We start from the raw sequence: 15,575 nt of genomic DNA on the forward strand, positions 1-15,575 counted from the left end.
AAAATCACGACACAGACACTTAATTTCTCTTTTAGATGGTGTTAAGGCTGGCTTTGATAAAGGAATGAAGTATCTTCTTGTAACATTAGTCATCTATGCAGCTGCAGCTTTCAGTACTATTGATCATGACACCTTACTGAACTGGCTTCAATCTATAGGATTAGCCGGTTCTGTATTACATTGCTTCCGCTCCTTTTTATCAGGTCAGGTGACCCTTGGGGAGGAATGCTGGCTTTGGCCTAACCCCTGGTAAGCCTTTCCTTGGCTGAGAGGTGCCCAGCTCTCTCTCTGTCCTCCAGTGTTTCAAAATCTCTTCTCTACCACTATGTTATCCAAGTCTGTCAATGAGACTGTCTCTAACTATAATACTATTCTCTCCTGTGCTGTGGATACTCTTGCTCCTCCCAATCCCTGTCCTGTAAAGCATACCAAACCCCAGCCCTGGCTGACCTGTAGAATCCGCTGCCTACGTTCCTGTGCCCGCTCTGTCGAACGCCTTTGGTTGAAATCCTGTGCCCATACTGACTTCATACATTTCAAATTCTTGCTGACCTCCTTCAAGTCTGCTCTTTTACTTGCCAAACAAGATTATTACATCAAGTTGACAAATTCTCTTGGCTCAAACCCTCGATGTCTCTTTGCCACACTGAACTCTCTCCTCAAAGTGCCTTCACCTCCAGCTTCCTCTTTACTTTCTCCTCAGACTCTGGCTGAGTACTTTCATGATGAGGTTCACAAGGTTAAACTTGAATTCTCAACCAGGTCACCTCCACCTCTCCATCCCTTAGTCCATTCTCTCAACCCTCCAACCCTGCTAGTGGTTAGTGCAGTGGACTTTGATCCTGGGGAACTGAGTTCGATTCCCACTGCAGCTCCTTGTGACTCTGGGCAAGTCACTTAACCCTCCATTGCCCCTGGTACAAAATAAGTACCTGAATATATGTAAACCGCTTTGAATGTAGTTGCAAAAACCTCAGAAAGGCGGTATATCAAGTCCCATTTCCCTTTCCCTTCTTTTTCTGAAATCACTGAAGAGGAAACTACACATCTTCTTTCCTCCTCGAAACTAACTACCTGTTCCTCCTATCCTATTCCCACCCATCTACTTAACACTATCTCTCCTACTGTCATCCCTTTTATCTGTCATATTCTCATTCTTTCACTTTCCACTGCGACTGTTCCTGATGCCTTCAAACATGCTGTAGTCACACCACTACTTAAAAAAAACCTTTATTGGACCCTACCTGTCCTTCCAACTATCGCCCCATCTCCCTCCTCCCTTTCCTATCCAAGATACTTGAACGTGCTGTTCACCGCCGTTGTCTTGACTTTCTTTCCTCTCAAGCTATTCTTGATCCACTTCAATCTGGATTTCGCCCCCTTCATTCCACTGAAACAATACTTGCTAAAGTGTTCAGTGACCTGTTCCTGACCAGATCCAAAGGCCTGTATTCTATCCTCATCCTTCTCGATCTATCTGCTGCTTTTGACACTGCTGATCACAGCCTACTCCTTGATACGCTGTCCTCACTTGGATTTCAGGGCTCTGTTCTTTCCTGGTTTTCTTCTTATCTCTCCCAGCGTACCTTTAGTGTATACTCTGGTGGATCCTCCTCCACATCTGTCCCACTGTCAGTTGGTGTACCTTAGGGATCTGTCCTGTGACCTCTTCTTTTCTCCATCTATACTTCTTCTCTTGGTACTCTGATCTCACCCCATGATTTTCAGTACCACCTTTACACTGATGACTCCCAGATCTACTTCTCCACACCAGAAATCTCAGCAGGAATTCAGGCCAAAGTTATCAGCCTGCCTGTCTGACATTGCTGCCTGGATGTCTCACCGCCATCTGAAACTAAACATGACCAAGACTGAGCTTCTTATCTTTCACCCTAAACCAACCTCTCCTCTTCCCTCCTCGTAACCTTGGGATCATCTTCGACTCCTCTCGCTCCTTCTCTGAACATACTCAGCAGATCACCTCTCGCTTAGACTATTGCAACTTGCTTCTCACAGATCTCCCACTTAGCCATCTCTCTCCTCTTCAATCTGTTCAAAATTCTGCCACATGACTTATATTCCGCCAGTATCGCTATGCTCATATTAGCCCTCTCCTCAAGTCACTTCACTGGCTCCCTATCCGTTTCCGCATACAGTTCAAACTTCTCTTATTGACCTATAAGTGCATTCACTCTGCAGCTCCTCAGTACCTCTCCACTCTCATCTCTCCCTACATTCCTCCCCGTGAACTCCGTTCACTGGGTAAATCTCGCTTATCTGCACCCTTCTCCTCCACTGCTAACTCCAGACTCCGTTCCTTTTATCTTGCTGCACCATATGTCTGGTATAAATTTCCTGAGCCAGTACGTCAAGCTCCATCTCTGGCCGCCTTCAAATCTAGGCTAAAAGCCCACCTTTTTGATGCTGCTTTTAACTCCTAACCCTTACTTGTTCAGCACCCTTATTTTATCATCCCCACCTTAGTAATTCCCTTATCTCTTATTTGTCCTGATTGTCCTAATTAGATTGTAAACTCTGTCAAGCAGGGACTATCTCTTCATGCTCAAGTGTACAGCACTGCGTACATCTAATAGTGCTATAGAAATGATTAGTAGTAGATAGAAAATTCTGTTTATTCAGTGATTCAGAAAAATCTGAATTAGTAGTTTGTTCGACAGGTATTCCTCAAGGATCTTGTCTGTCTCCAGTACTTTTCAATCTTTTTAAAATACCTTTATGCATGTTGTTACGATGCCTTGATGTTCAATATAAACTGTATGCTGATGATACTCAGTTTGTATTACTTATTGAAGTTTCTTTTGAAGATTATTTTTCTAAATTAAGATTATTTTTGAGAAGATCGCTCAATCCATGGAAGGTAGCCGTTTAAAACTGAATATCTCGAAAACTCAAATACTTCTGTTATCTGGTACAATTGAACAGTCCCAAAACATTTAGTATAAATTCTATTGAAATTCCAGTATTGGATGAGATCAGGAATTTAGATGTCCAACTGGATACCACATTATCTATGAAGAAACAAGTGCAGAATGTGATTTCAAAAGTTTTTTTTATAAACTTAAGATTGTAAGATTCAGTAGACCCCTTGTCATATCAGATAATTTTCAGAAAATAGTACAATCAGTAGTTTGTCCTCTATTAGACTACTGTAATGGCCTATTAATAGGAATTATAGGTAGTTCCCTGAGAGCTCTACAAATTGCCCAAAATTCCATAGCAAGAGTAATCAGAGGAGGATCACGTTTTGATCATGTGACTCCTGTCTTAAAATCCCTTCATTGGTTGCCTGTAAAATTCCGGATTGAGTTTAAGATCTTGTTGTTAATTTTTTGAAGATATTAAACGGTTATCTTTCCCCAACACCCAGCGCCACTCTATGACATTAACAACCATCACACTCTCTCAGATCCTTCCAACAACAATTGTTTGAAGTTCCCTCTCTTAAGCACATTTACCTAGAATAATATAGGTCTTCTATATTCTATGTTAAAAGCTCCAAGTTGTGGAATGCATTGCCTATGGAACTTAGTTGTGTGCAAGAAATTACTCATTTTAAGAAGGATTTAAAGACCCAAATGTTTAGTTGTGCATATGGATTTTCAGATGAATGGTAAAGTTTCATTTTAATAGGGATTAATGGTAAGTTTTTTTTTTCACAGCCCTGTGTAAGTTTGTATTAGTTATTATGTCTGTTTTTTTGTAATTAATTATTTTTGTGAAATTGGATTTTATTATGTATGTATTCTATGTTCCCCGCTTAGATTGTTGAGGTATAGCGGGCTATAAATAAAGTTTTATTATTATTATTAAAGGCATTCCAAGGTGTGAGAGTAGGGTGGGGAATGCTACACTACATAGAATTATGTATTTTGTGCAGAAATACATATGAAGAGAAAGCAGGTGCACTTCTCTGGGGTAATTTTTACCTTAGGCAACTTCAAAGGGAAATTGTGTTTGTGTTTTGCACCTAGATATTCAGCACGTTTAATAGGAGGATTACTGTGAGGGGAGATTTGCAGGGTGGCACAGGAATTAGAGCACAGCACTATGGACTTGCTACCTTGATGTCCCTTCCTTTGCTCACTGGGTGACATAGGATACAGTTTTCAAAATGCCTGTAAATCTTGCAAGCCTTCAAGCTAATTTTCAAAGGGAAACTCCCTTTGAAAATTGGACCTGCCCTTTGTGTGGATCTGTTCTGTGGGGATGAGCATGCATGGAGATTTTGAAAATCAGATCTCTCTGGACTTTAGCTGCCCTGCCCTCTTCCCCACTCACCATCCCCAAGAGAACTCCTTTTCCTCCTTCTACCTCTACATATGTACATAGTTTCACACTCATGTTGTAAATGGACAAATGTGTATTTGTGCAAAACCTTTTCAAAAACTCCCTCCTCCCCCCCTCCATGTTCAAACCTATGAATGTGAGCTCACACATCCCTCCAAAGCAAAGAATGATTGTCAGTTTCACAAATACACACTTTGCTGAATGTTTGACTTGTACTGCAGGCCCTGTGCAGGAGGAATCCCCTGAAAATGGTGGAAGTCTTCAGGTCCATCCTGGAGGGAGAGAAGGCAGTGATCTTGAAACAGGTAATATCCTTTTTTTCTTCTTAAACTATTCAAATGTTTTTCCTAGTGATATCAGTGCTGCTGGGAGATTGACACCCAGGAGTACTCTTCGCTGTGCTCCAGCAATGCGACACCTTTGAAGCCTTCTGAATGGATGGGACAGAGCTGCCATGAGACCCACTCATTCGACGGGAGGCTTGCTGGGCACACCTTTACTTTTGAGCTTGCATCTTGGCGCATGATTATATTTCCACCTCAGGCCCAGAATGCACCAGGAAGGGGAATGTCAAAAAGTCAGAACCACTTTGAAACTTCATGGCAGCAACACTGAAGTGCCAGAGGGTTGCATGTGTTCAAGTTATTTGTACTAAAAAAAGAAAATCATTATGCACGCACATCTATCAGAAAAAAAACATGTTTCTATTACGTAGCTTCCCACTGTTCCAGAACCTGAGGTATAGTTGTGTCAGTCAATCAGCAGATGGAGATAGAGCTGAGACATATTTTGCTTTGCGCTTTGGGAACTTAAAGATTGGGGTTTAAAGGAGGAATTGTAGGTTAGTGATAGAATAAAAATATAAAAAAGGGAGGAAAAGGGAAATGGGACTTGATATACCGCCTTTCTGAGGTTTTTTGCAACTACATTCAAAGCGGTTTACATATATTCAGGTACTTATTTTGTACCAGGGGCAATGGAGGGTTAAGTGACTTGCCCAGAGTCACAAGGAGCTGCAGTGGGAATTGAACTCAGTTCCCCAGGATCAAAGTCCACTACACTAACCACTAGGCTACTCCTCCACTCAAATTTTATCAACTAATCTCCAGTCTTTTCCCCTTAGTTTTAAAACTTGAACTTTGTACCACAGCATTAATAGCCTCTAGCAGGCACTGCAGGATCTAGTTTAGTCTTCCCGCCCACCCCTAGGACGACTATTCATTTATATTGTAATTAGGGTAACAAGCAAGGAGTGCTCTTACAGAGTTTTAAATACATTTCATTACCATCTAAGAAGGGAACACTAAATAAATCACACAATATACTGTATAAACTAACACAGTAACATAGTAGATGATGGCAGAAAAAGACCTGCACGGTCCATCCAGTCTGCCCAACAAGATAATTTCACGTGTGCTACTTTTTGTGTATACCTTACCTTGATTTGTATCTGCCATTGTCAGGGCATAGACCGTATAAGTCTGCCCAGCTCTAGCCCCACCTCCCAACCACCAGCCCTGCCTCCCACCACCAGTTCTGCCTCCCAATCTCGGCTAAGCTTCTGGGGATCCCTTCCTTCCGAGCAGGATTCATTTATGTTTATCCCACACATGTTTGAATTCCGTTACCATTTTCATCTCCACCACCTCCCGCGGGAGGGCATTCCAAGCATCCACCACTCTCTCCGAGAAAAAATACTTCCTGACATTTTTCTAGAGTCTGCCCCCCTTCAATCTCATTTCATGCCCTCTAGTTCTACCGCCGTCCCTTCTCCGGAAAAGGTTCGTTTGCGGATTAATACATTTCAAATATTTGAACGTCTGTATCACATCACCCCTGTTTCTCCTTTCCTCCAGGGTATACGTGTTCAGGTCAACAAGTCTTTCCTCATACGTCTTGTAACGCAAGTCCCATACCATTCTCGTAGCTTTTCTTTGCACCGCTTCCATTTTTTTAAATCATCCTTAGCAAGATACGGCCTCCAAAACTGAACACAATACTCCAGGTGGGGCCTCACCAACGTCTTATACAGGGGTATTAAAACCTCTTTTCTTCTGCTGGTCACACCTCTCTCTATACAGCCTAGCAACCTTCTAGCTACGGCCACCGCCTTGTCACACTGATTCGTCGCCTTCAGGTCTTCAGATACTATCACCCCAAGATCCCTCTCCCCTATCAGGCTCTCCCCGCCTAACACATACGTCTCCCTTGGATTTCTACTTCCTAAGCTGTGTAGAAAAATGGCTTAACACAGTCCTAGAGATAGGTTTATATTAGGCTAATATCCTTAATACTTTAGCAAGTTTTAAATTATTGGAAAACTCAACAATACTAAGATGGAGTCAACAGTCCAGCAGCGAGAGGAGTGCTATCCAGTCTTTTGCATTGAGTGTCGCATGTATGATTATCTCCCAGTTGGTGAGATGTCATATGTGTGTGCCCGATGCAAAGAGCTCCTAGCTCTCAGAGAACGTGTCCATTCTTTTGAGGCTAGAGTAGCAGACTTGGTGGAGCTGAGAGAGACACAGAGGTACATAGAGGAGACCTACAGGGATGTTGTAGAGAAGTCCCACCTCCAGCCCCTGTGCTAACTTGGAGGAGGGCGGTCTAGAAGGAGAGCATCACCCTGGTGAAGTAGGAAGTACTCCTGTAGCCAGGACCGGCCCACCAGGGGATGTACTATTCTCTCGCAGTGAGGATATGTCTCCAAGTGCTGCCCAGGAGGGAAGGGTTAGGACAGCTGTTGTAGTTGGTGATTCGATCATTAGGTATATAGCTAGCTGGGTGGCTGGTGAACGTGAGGATCGCCTGGTTACTTGCCTGCCTGGTGCGAAGGTGGCAGACCTCACGCGTCACCTAGATAGGATTTTAGATAGTGCTGGGGAGGAGCCGGCTGTCTTGGTACATATGGGTAACAGTGACATAGGAAAATGTGGGAGAGAGGTTCTGGAAGAAAAATTTAGGCTGTTAAGTAGAAAGGTCAAATCCAGAACCTCTAGGGTAGCATTTTCTGAAGTGCTACCCGTTCCACACGCAGGGGGTCCAAGAGACAGGCAGAGTCTCAGTGCATGGATGAGAGGATGGTGCAGGGAGGAGGGCTTTAGATTTGTTAGGAACTGGGCAACATTCTGGGGAAGGATGGGCTCCACCTTAACCAGGGTGGGACCAGGCTGCTGGCATCGGCATTTAAAAAGGAGATAGAGCAGCTTTTAAACTAGAAACGGGAGGAAGGCTGACAGTCGCTCAAAAGCGCATGCTTCGCTATAAGATATCTTTCAAAGATATCACCAAAACATGGAAGATAGGGTATCCTGATAGTGAGGTTGCAAAAGAGACCGTAGTAGATCAGGTGTCCTTAAATAAAAATCAAACAAAAGATTGCAAATTAATACTGTCAAGTACTAAGCATGATATAAATAAGAACAAACAACTTAGTTTGAAATGTCTATATGCGAATGCCAGAAGCCTTTAAAAATAAGATGGGTAAATATATTGCACTAAATGAAAAATTAGATATAATAAGCATCTCTGAGACCTGGTGGAAGGAGGGTAACTAGTGGGACACTGTCATAACTGGGTACAAATTATATCGTAGTGGTAAGGTGGTTCGAATTCGTGGAGGTGTAGCACTGTATGTTAAGGAGAGCCTTGAATCAAATAGATTGAAAATTCTGCAGGAATCAAAACACATCTTGTAATTCCTATGGATTGAAATTCCATGTGTAAAGGGGAAAAGGATAGTGATAGGAGTGTACTACCGCCCGCCTGGTCAGGATGAACAGACGGATGCAGAAAAGTTAAAGGAAATTAGGGACGCAAACAAACTGGGCAACACAATAATAATGGGTGATTTCATTTACCCCGATATTGACTGGGTAAATGTAACATCAGGGCATGCTAGGGAGGTAAAATTCCTTGATGAAATCAAGGACAGCTTTATGGAGCAGCTGATACAGGAGCCGACGAGAGAGAGAAAAATTCTAGACCTAGTCCTTAGTGGAGCGCATGATCTGGTGTGGGAGGTAATGTTGCTGTGGCCGCTTGATAGCAGTGATCATAATATGGTTAAATTTGATATTAGCTTTGAAGTAAGTATACACAGGAAATTCAATACATTAGCATTTAATTTTAAAAAAGGAGACTATGATAAAATAAGAAGAACAGTGAAAACAAACTTAGAGGAGCGGCTTCGAGGGTCAAAAGTTTATATCAGGACTCAGGCAAGATGGCGTCTGAATAGGACGTGTGTGAAACAGCTCCTCACTCAACTCCCTCTTGCTGTTTTTTTTTTTCCTTAAAAAATACATTTCCATGCCCAAGAGACGGGGCAAACAGAGGGCTTACCCTGCTCCCTCTGCAAGACAGGAATTGGGACCGATGGACCGTTTCACTGTTCCCAGAGTAGAATTGACTGGGCAACAACCCTTGCTGCAGGAGGGATCGATGAGAGGAGAACCGACCTACCTGCTTGAGGGAGAGATCACTCTGAGCCCAGAGGAACGGAGTCCTCCTTCGATGCCGGCAATGCTGGCAGACCAGAGCCCTGGATTGACTAGACCCGATGAGGAGATGTCTGATCTGGGAGCAGGGGCAGACTCTGCTAGCAGAACGCCGAGTGCAGCAGTGCTGGTGGTTACTGCTGAGAATACCGAAGGAGCAGGAGTTGAATCACAAGAGAGCAAGACTGGCTCTAAGAAAGGAGCTCAGGAAGAGGTAACATTGAAATTATTTCCTAAAAAACCGGAGAAAATAACCCTAGAAAAAATTTGGGATGCTTTGGAATGTTTAGAAGATTCTTTAACCCAGAAACTATCTCCAATAGTTAAAGTTACTCAATCAAATCAAGCTAAAATAGCAGACTTGGAAAAACAGTTGGAACAATCTAAAACTTTTGAACAAACAATTATACTTGAAACAAATCAAATTAAAGAGAGTCAAATAACTTTAATAAAAGAAAATGTATACTTACAGAGGAAAATAGAAACTTTAGAAAATTTACAAAGGATGAAAACATTGAGATTTATAAATTTTCCTAAAGTTCCAGCAGTGGCTCCTTTAATAACATTTAAAAGATATCTTTCTGAAGTATTAAAAATTACTGAACAATTGTTTCCACCTGTAGCAAGGATTTATTATTTGGCTCCCTATGTTAAGAAACCAAGTGAGCACATAATACCATCTATGGAAACCCCATTTGAGGAGTTAAATTTGAATTTATCACAAACAATTGAAGATGAACTATGTGGAGTACAACCTGCTACATTAATTATAGACTTTGTTCTACAGCCGGATCGGGACTGGATCTTGAAAACTTTCTTTAAACATAGACATGAAGTCTTTCTGAATTGCAAAGTCAAAGTATTTCCTGATATTGCTAGACAAACTCAGAAAAGACGTCAGTCTTTTTTGAAACTTCGTGATCGTGTATTGTCACAGGGGGGAATTTTCTGGCTTAATTTTCCTTGCAAATGTGTTGTTAAATTTCAATCAATTAAATATGTTTTCTTTGAGAGTGATCAGTTAGCAAAATTCCTGGACTCCAGACAAGAACCAGCCGTAAACTCTCTTGTGCTTCCTCCATTAGTATCTACTCCGTGATAGGATAAGTGGGAACATGTTCTACTCATTTTTTCCTATGTTAACCAATTTTTGAATTGTGCCTTGCCTACAATTGTGGACTTTAGCAGTAATTATCATTTAATAGATTTTCTTTATAAAATATTTTCTTGTATGGTATGGTAATACTCCTTTTCTGTACAAGTGTATCTTGTAAAATTCATTAAAATTACAAATAAATTAAAAGTTTATATCAGGCGTGGATTCTGTTCAAAAACACCATCCTGGAAGCCCAGGCCAAATATATTCCGCGTATTAAAAAGGAGGATGGAAGACCAAACGACAGCCGGCGTGGTTAAAAAGTGAGGTGAAGGAAGCTATTAGAGCTAAAAGAAAATCCTTCAGAAAATGGAAGAAGGAACCGACTGAAAATAATAAGAAACAGCATAAGGAATGTCAAGTCAAATGCAAAGCACTGATAAGGAAGGCAAAGAGGGACTTTGAAAAAAAGATTGCACTGGAGACAAAAACACATAGTAAAAATGTTTTTAGGTATATTAAAAGCAGGAAGACCAAGGGGTAAAAGAGACGATCAGGGAAGACAAAGCTGTAGCGATTAAATGAGTTCTTTGCTTCAGTTTTCACTGAGGAAGATTTGGGAGATATACCAGTGCCAGAAATGTATTCAAAGCTGACGAGTCAGAGAAACTGAGTGAAATCTCTATAGACCTAGAGGATGTAATGGGGCAATTTGAGAAATTAAAGAGTAGCAAATCTTCTGGACTGGAGGGTATTCATCCCAGAGTACTGATAAAACTGAAAAATAAATTTGCAGAACTATTGTTAGTAATATGAAATGTATCCTTAAAATCGAGCATGGTACCGGAAGATTGGAGGGTGGCTTATGTAACGTCGATTTTTTTTAAAAAGGTTCCAGAGGAGATCCAGGAAATTATAGACAGGTGAGTCTGACGTCGGTGCCGGACAAAATGGTCGAGACTATTATAAAGAACAAAATTACAGAGCATATTCAAAAGCATGGATTAATGAGACAAAGCCAACATGGATTTAGTGAAGGGAAATCTTGCCTCACCAATCTATTACATTTCTTTGAAGGGGTGAACAAACGTAGATAAAGGTGAGCTGGTTGATATTGTGTATCTGGATTTTCAGAAGGCGTTTTGACAAAGTGGAGGAGTGGCCTAGTGGTTAGAACACCAGTCTTGCAATCCAGAGGTGGCCGGTTCAAATCCCACTGCTGCTCCTTGTGATCTTGGGCAAATCATTTAACCCTCCATTGCCTCAGATACAAACTTAGATTGTGAGCCCTCCTGGGACAGAGAAATATCCAGAGTACCTGAATGTAACTCACCTTGAGCTACTACTGAAAAAGGTGTGAGCAAAATCTAAATAAATAAAGTACCTCATGAAAGACTCCAGAGGAAATTGGAGCGTAATGGGATAGGAGGTAGTGTCCTGTTGTGGATTAAAAACTGGTTAAAAGATAGAAAACAAAGAGTAGAGTTCAATGGTCAGTATTTTCAATGGAGAAGGGTAGTTAGTGGGGATCCCCAGGGGTCTGTGCTGGGACCGCTGCTTTTTAACATAGTTATAAATGACATAGAGATGGGAGTAACTAGTGAGGTAATTAAATTTGCTGATGACACAAAGTTATTCAAAGTCATTAAATCGCGGGAGGATTGTGAAAAATTACAAGAGGGACCTTACAAGACTGGAAGGCTGAGCGTCTAAATGGCAGACATTTAATGTGAGCAAGTGCAAAGTGATGCATGTGGGAAAGAGGAACCCAAATTATAGCTACGTCATGCAAAGTTCCACGTTAGGAGTCACCGACCAAGAAAGGGATCTAGGTGTCGTCTTTGATGATAGGTTGAAACCTTCTGCTTAGTGTGCTGCTGCGGCTAAGAAGACAAATAGAATGTTAGATATTATTAGGAAAGGAATGGAAAACAAAAATGAGGACATTATAATGCCTTTGTGTTGCTCCTTGGTGCGACCACACCTCGAATATGGTGTTCAATTCTGGTTGCCACATCTCAAAAAAGATATAGTGGAATTAGAAAAGGTGCAGAGAAGAACAACGAAAATGATAAAGGGATATTACGACTTCCCTATGAGGAAAGGCTAAAGCGGCTGGGGCTCTTCAGCTTGGAGAAAAGACGGCTGAGAGGAGATATGATAGAGGTCTATAAAATAATGAGTGGAGTGGAACGGGTAGACGTGAAGCATCTGTTTACGCTTTCCAAAAATACTAGGACTAGGGGGCATGCGATGAAGCTACAAAGTAGTAAATTTAAAACGAATCAGAGAAAATATTTCCTCACTCAACGTGTAATTAAACTCTGGAATTCGTTGTCAGAAAATGTGGTAAAGGCGGTTAGCTTAGCAGAGTTTTAAAAAGGTTTGGACGGCTTCCTAAAGGAAAAGTCCATAGACCATTATTAAATTGGACTTGGGGAAAATATTTCTGAGATAAGCAGCATAAAATGTTTTGTACTTTTTTGGGGATCTTGCCAGGTATTTGTGACCTGAATTGGCCACTGTTGGAAACAGGATGCTGAACTTGATGGACGTTTGGTCTGTCCCAGTATGGCAATACTTACGTACTTATGGCATCCAGTTCAGCTCCTCCAATTTCTGCGCCTCTGCTCTTCCTCTCTCAGATCATCACCTGATCACCTTCACACTTCATCACCCTCCCCCTCAGTCCCGCCCAACACTAACCACTACTTTCAGGAATCTCCAGGCTGTTGACCCTCCCACCTTATCCTCTAGTATCTCTAATCTCCTCCCGTCCATCATGTCCTCCGAGTCTGTCGACAAGGCTGTCTCTACTTACAATGCCATTCTCTCCTCTGCTGTGGACACCCTTGCACCATCCATCTCCCGTCCCACAAGGCATACTAATCCCCAGCCCTGGCTGACCCCTTTGCGTCCGATTCCTTCGCTCCTGCGCCCGATCTGCTGAACGCCTCTGGAGGAAATCTCGCACCCATAGCGACTTCATTCATTACAAATTCATGCTATCCTCCTTCCAGTCCTCCCTATTCTTTGCCAAACAGGAATATTACACCCAATTGACTAATTCTCTCGGCTCCAACCCTCGTCGTCTCTTCGCCACCCTTAACTCCCTCCTCAAAGTGCCCTCCGCTCCTACCCCCCCCCCCCTCACTCTCTCCTCAATCACTGGCTGACTACTTCTGCGTCAAGGTGCAGAAGGTCAACCTCAAATTCACTACCAAGCCACCTCTTCCTCTTCACCCTTTATCCCACTCCCTCAACCAACCAACCCAGGCCTCCTCCTCCTCTTTTCCTGATATCACCAAGGAGGAAACCGCCCACCTTCTTTCCTCCTCGAAATGCACCACCTGTTCCTCTGATCCCATCCCCACTAACTTACACCATCTCTCCTACTGTCACCCCCCCCCCCCCCAATCTGTCATATCCATCAACCTCTCTCTCTCCACTGCAACTGTCCCTGACTCCTTCAAGCATGCTGTAGTCACACCACTCCTCAAAAAACCATCACTAGACCCTAAATGCCCTTCCAACTACCGCCCCATCTCCCTCCTACCCTTCCTCTCCAAGATACTTGAACACGCCATTCACAGCCGCTGCCTTTATTTTCTCTCCTCTCATGCCATCCTCGATCCGCTTCAATCCGGTTTTCGCCCTCTACACTCGACAGAAACGGCACTCACTAAAGTCTATAATGACCTGTTCCTTGCCAAATCCAAAGGTCACTACTCCATTCTCATCCTCCTCGACCTATCCACCACTTTTGACACTGTCAATCATAATTTACTTCTTGCTACACTATTCTCATTTGGGTTCCAGGGCTCTGTCCTCTCCTGGTTCTCCTCTTATCTCTCCCACCGTACCTTCAGAGTACATTTTCATGGATCTTCCTCCACCCCCATCCCACTCTGTTGGAGTTTCTCAGGGATCTGTCCTTGGACCCCTTCTTTTTTCAATCCACACCTCTTCCCTGGGCTCGCTGATCTCATCTCATGGTTTCCAATATCATCTTTATGCTGATGACACCCAGTTTTATCTCTCCACACCAGACATCACTGCGGAAACCCAGGCCAAAGTATCGGCCTGTTTATCCGACATTGCTGCCTGGATGTCCAACCGCCACCTGAAACTGAACATGGCCAAGACCGAGCTCATTGTCTTTCCATCCAAACCCACTTCTCCTCTCCCTCCACTCTCTATTTCAGTCGATAACACCCTCATCCTCCCCGTCTCACCTGCCCGCAACCTCGGAGTCATCTTCGACTCCTCCCTCTCCTTCTCTGCCCATATCCAGCAGACAGCCAAGACCTGTCGCTTCTTTCTCTTTAACATCAGCAAAATTCACGCTCTGAGCACACCACCCAAACTCTCATCCACTCTGTCATTACCTCTCGCCTTGACTACTGCAACCTACTCCTCGCTGGCCTCCCACTTAACCATCTATCCCCCCTTCAATCCGTTCAGAACTCTGCTGCGCGTCTTATCTTCCGCCTAGACCGATATGCTCATATCACCCCTCTCCTGAAGTCACTTCACTGGCTTCCGATCAAGTACCGCATACAGTTCAAGCTCCTCCTACTAACCTACAAATGCACTCAATCTGCAGCCCCTCACTACCTCTCTACCCTCATCTCCCCTTACGCTCCTACCCGTAACCTCCGCTCACAGGACAAATCCCTCCTCTCAGTACCCTTCTCCACCACCGCCAACTCCAGACTCCGCCCTTTCTGCCTCACCTCACCCTATGCTTGGAATAAACTTCCTGAGCCCATACGCCAAGCCCCCTCCCTACCCATCTTCAAATCCTTGCTCAAAGCCCACCTCTTCAATGTCGCTTTCGGCACCTAACCATTGTACCTCTATCCAGGAAATCTAGACTGCCTCAATCTTGATTGCACTTTTTGTCCTTTAGATTGTAAGCTCCTTTGAGCAGGGACTGTCCTCCTTTGTTAATTGTACAGCGCTGCGCAACCCTGGTAGCGCTTTAGAAATGTTAAATAGTAGTATTTTCTGTTTCCAGCAGGTGGATGGACACGGTTTTTAGATTCTGGTTCTGAGTGATTTGCTCCTTGTCCAGTTGGTCAACTGGTCCCCAGTTGAACTTTGCAGTTGGCTTGAGTCTGTAGAGTTATATTTGGAGGTCTTGAAATCCCTGTCTCTGGTGCCCCCCCCCCCCCCCAAATGTTTATCACAACAGTCTTGTCCATTTATTTCAAGCTGGAGAGTCACATTGACCATGAGTCATTGTTCTAATAAACAATATGCAGATGTTGTCCCAGCTGTCCAGCTGTGGTGTCAGCCCATTTGGCAGGGAAATTCCTGCAGTCATTGACTGATCTGGCTCAATGTTTTTAATGAACCAGGTTCGACTTGTGGTTCCATATATTATGATGCTTTATGGTTCTGCTATATAGGGCTATGCAGTGCTGTATAGTGCTATGTAGGGCTTTTGTTCCTACAGACAGTGCATTCAGCTGCATCGAGATGTTTGTTTTCTCTGGAGTGTATATTGCTCTTACACCAGGCCTATTTACTGAAGCTGGAACTGTCAAGAGTTGCTGCAAGGTGTTTCAGTTTCTCACCCCTTCTGCCCCTCCGGCTCCTAAGAGATCTCGTTTAGCCTCATCTGTCCACCCTTGGAGGTCTATCTCTGCTTCTCTTTCCTTATCTAA

General features: G+C 43.2%; 1 protein-coding gene across 8 annotated transcripts in view; it reads left to right on the plus strand.

The window, feature by feature from the left end:
* Positions 1–15,575, plus strand: part of STAT6 (signal transducer and activator of transcription 6) — a 221,814-nt gene that overhangs the window by 99,646 nt on the left and 106,593 nt on the right. For all 8 annotated transcript variants that reach the window (XM_030196653.1, XM_030196648.1, XM_030196651.1 and 5 more), the window contains one exon: positions 4,530–4,613. In XM_030196653.1, the coding sequence (XP_030052513.1) occupies positions 4,530–4,613 (84 nt within the window). The remainder of the gene's footprint in view (positions 1–4,529; positions 4,614–15,575) is intronic.

Source organism: Microcaecilia unicolor, chromosome 3, assembly GCF_901765095.1.
Source record: "Microcaecilia unicolor chromosome 3, aMicUni1.1, whole genome shotgun sequence".
Lineage (NCBI taxonomy): Eukaryota > Metazoa > Chordata > Amphibia > Gymnophiona > Siphonopidae > Microcaecilia > Microcaecilia unicolor.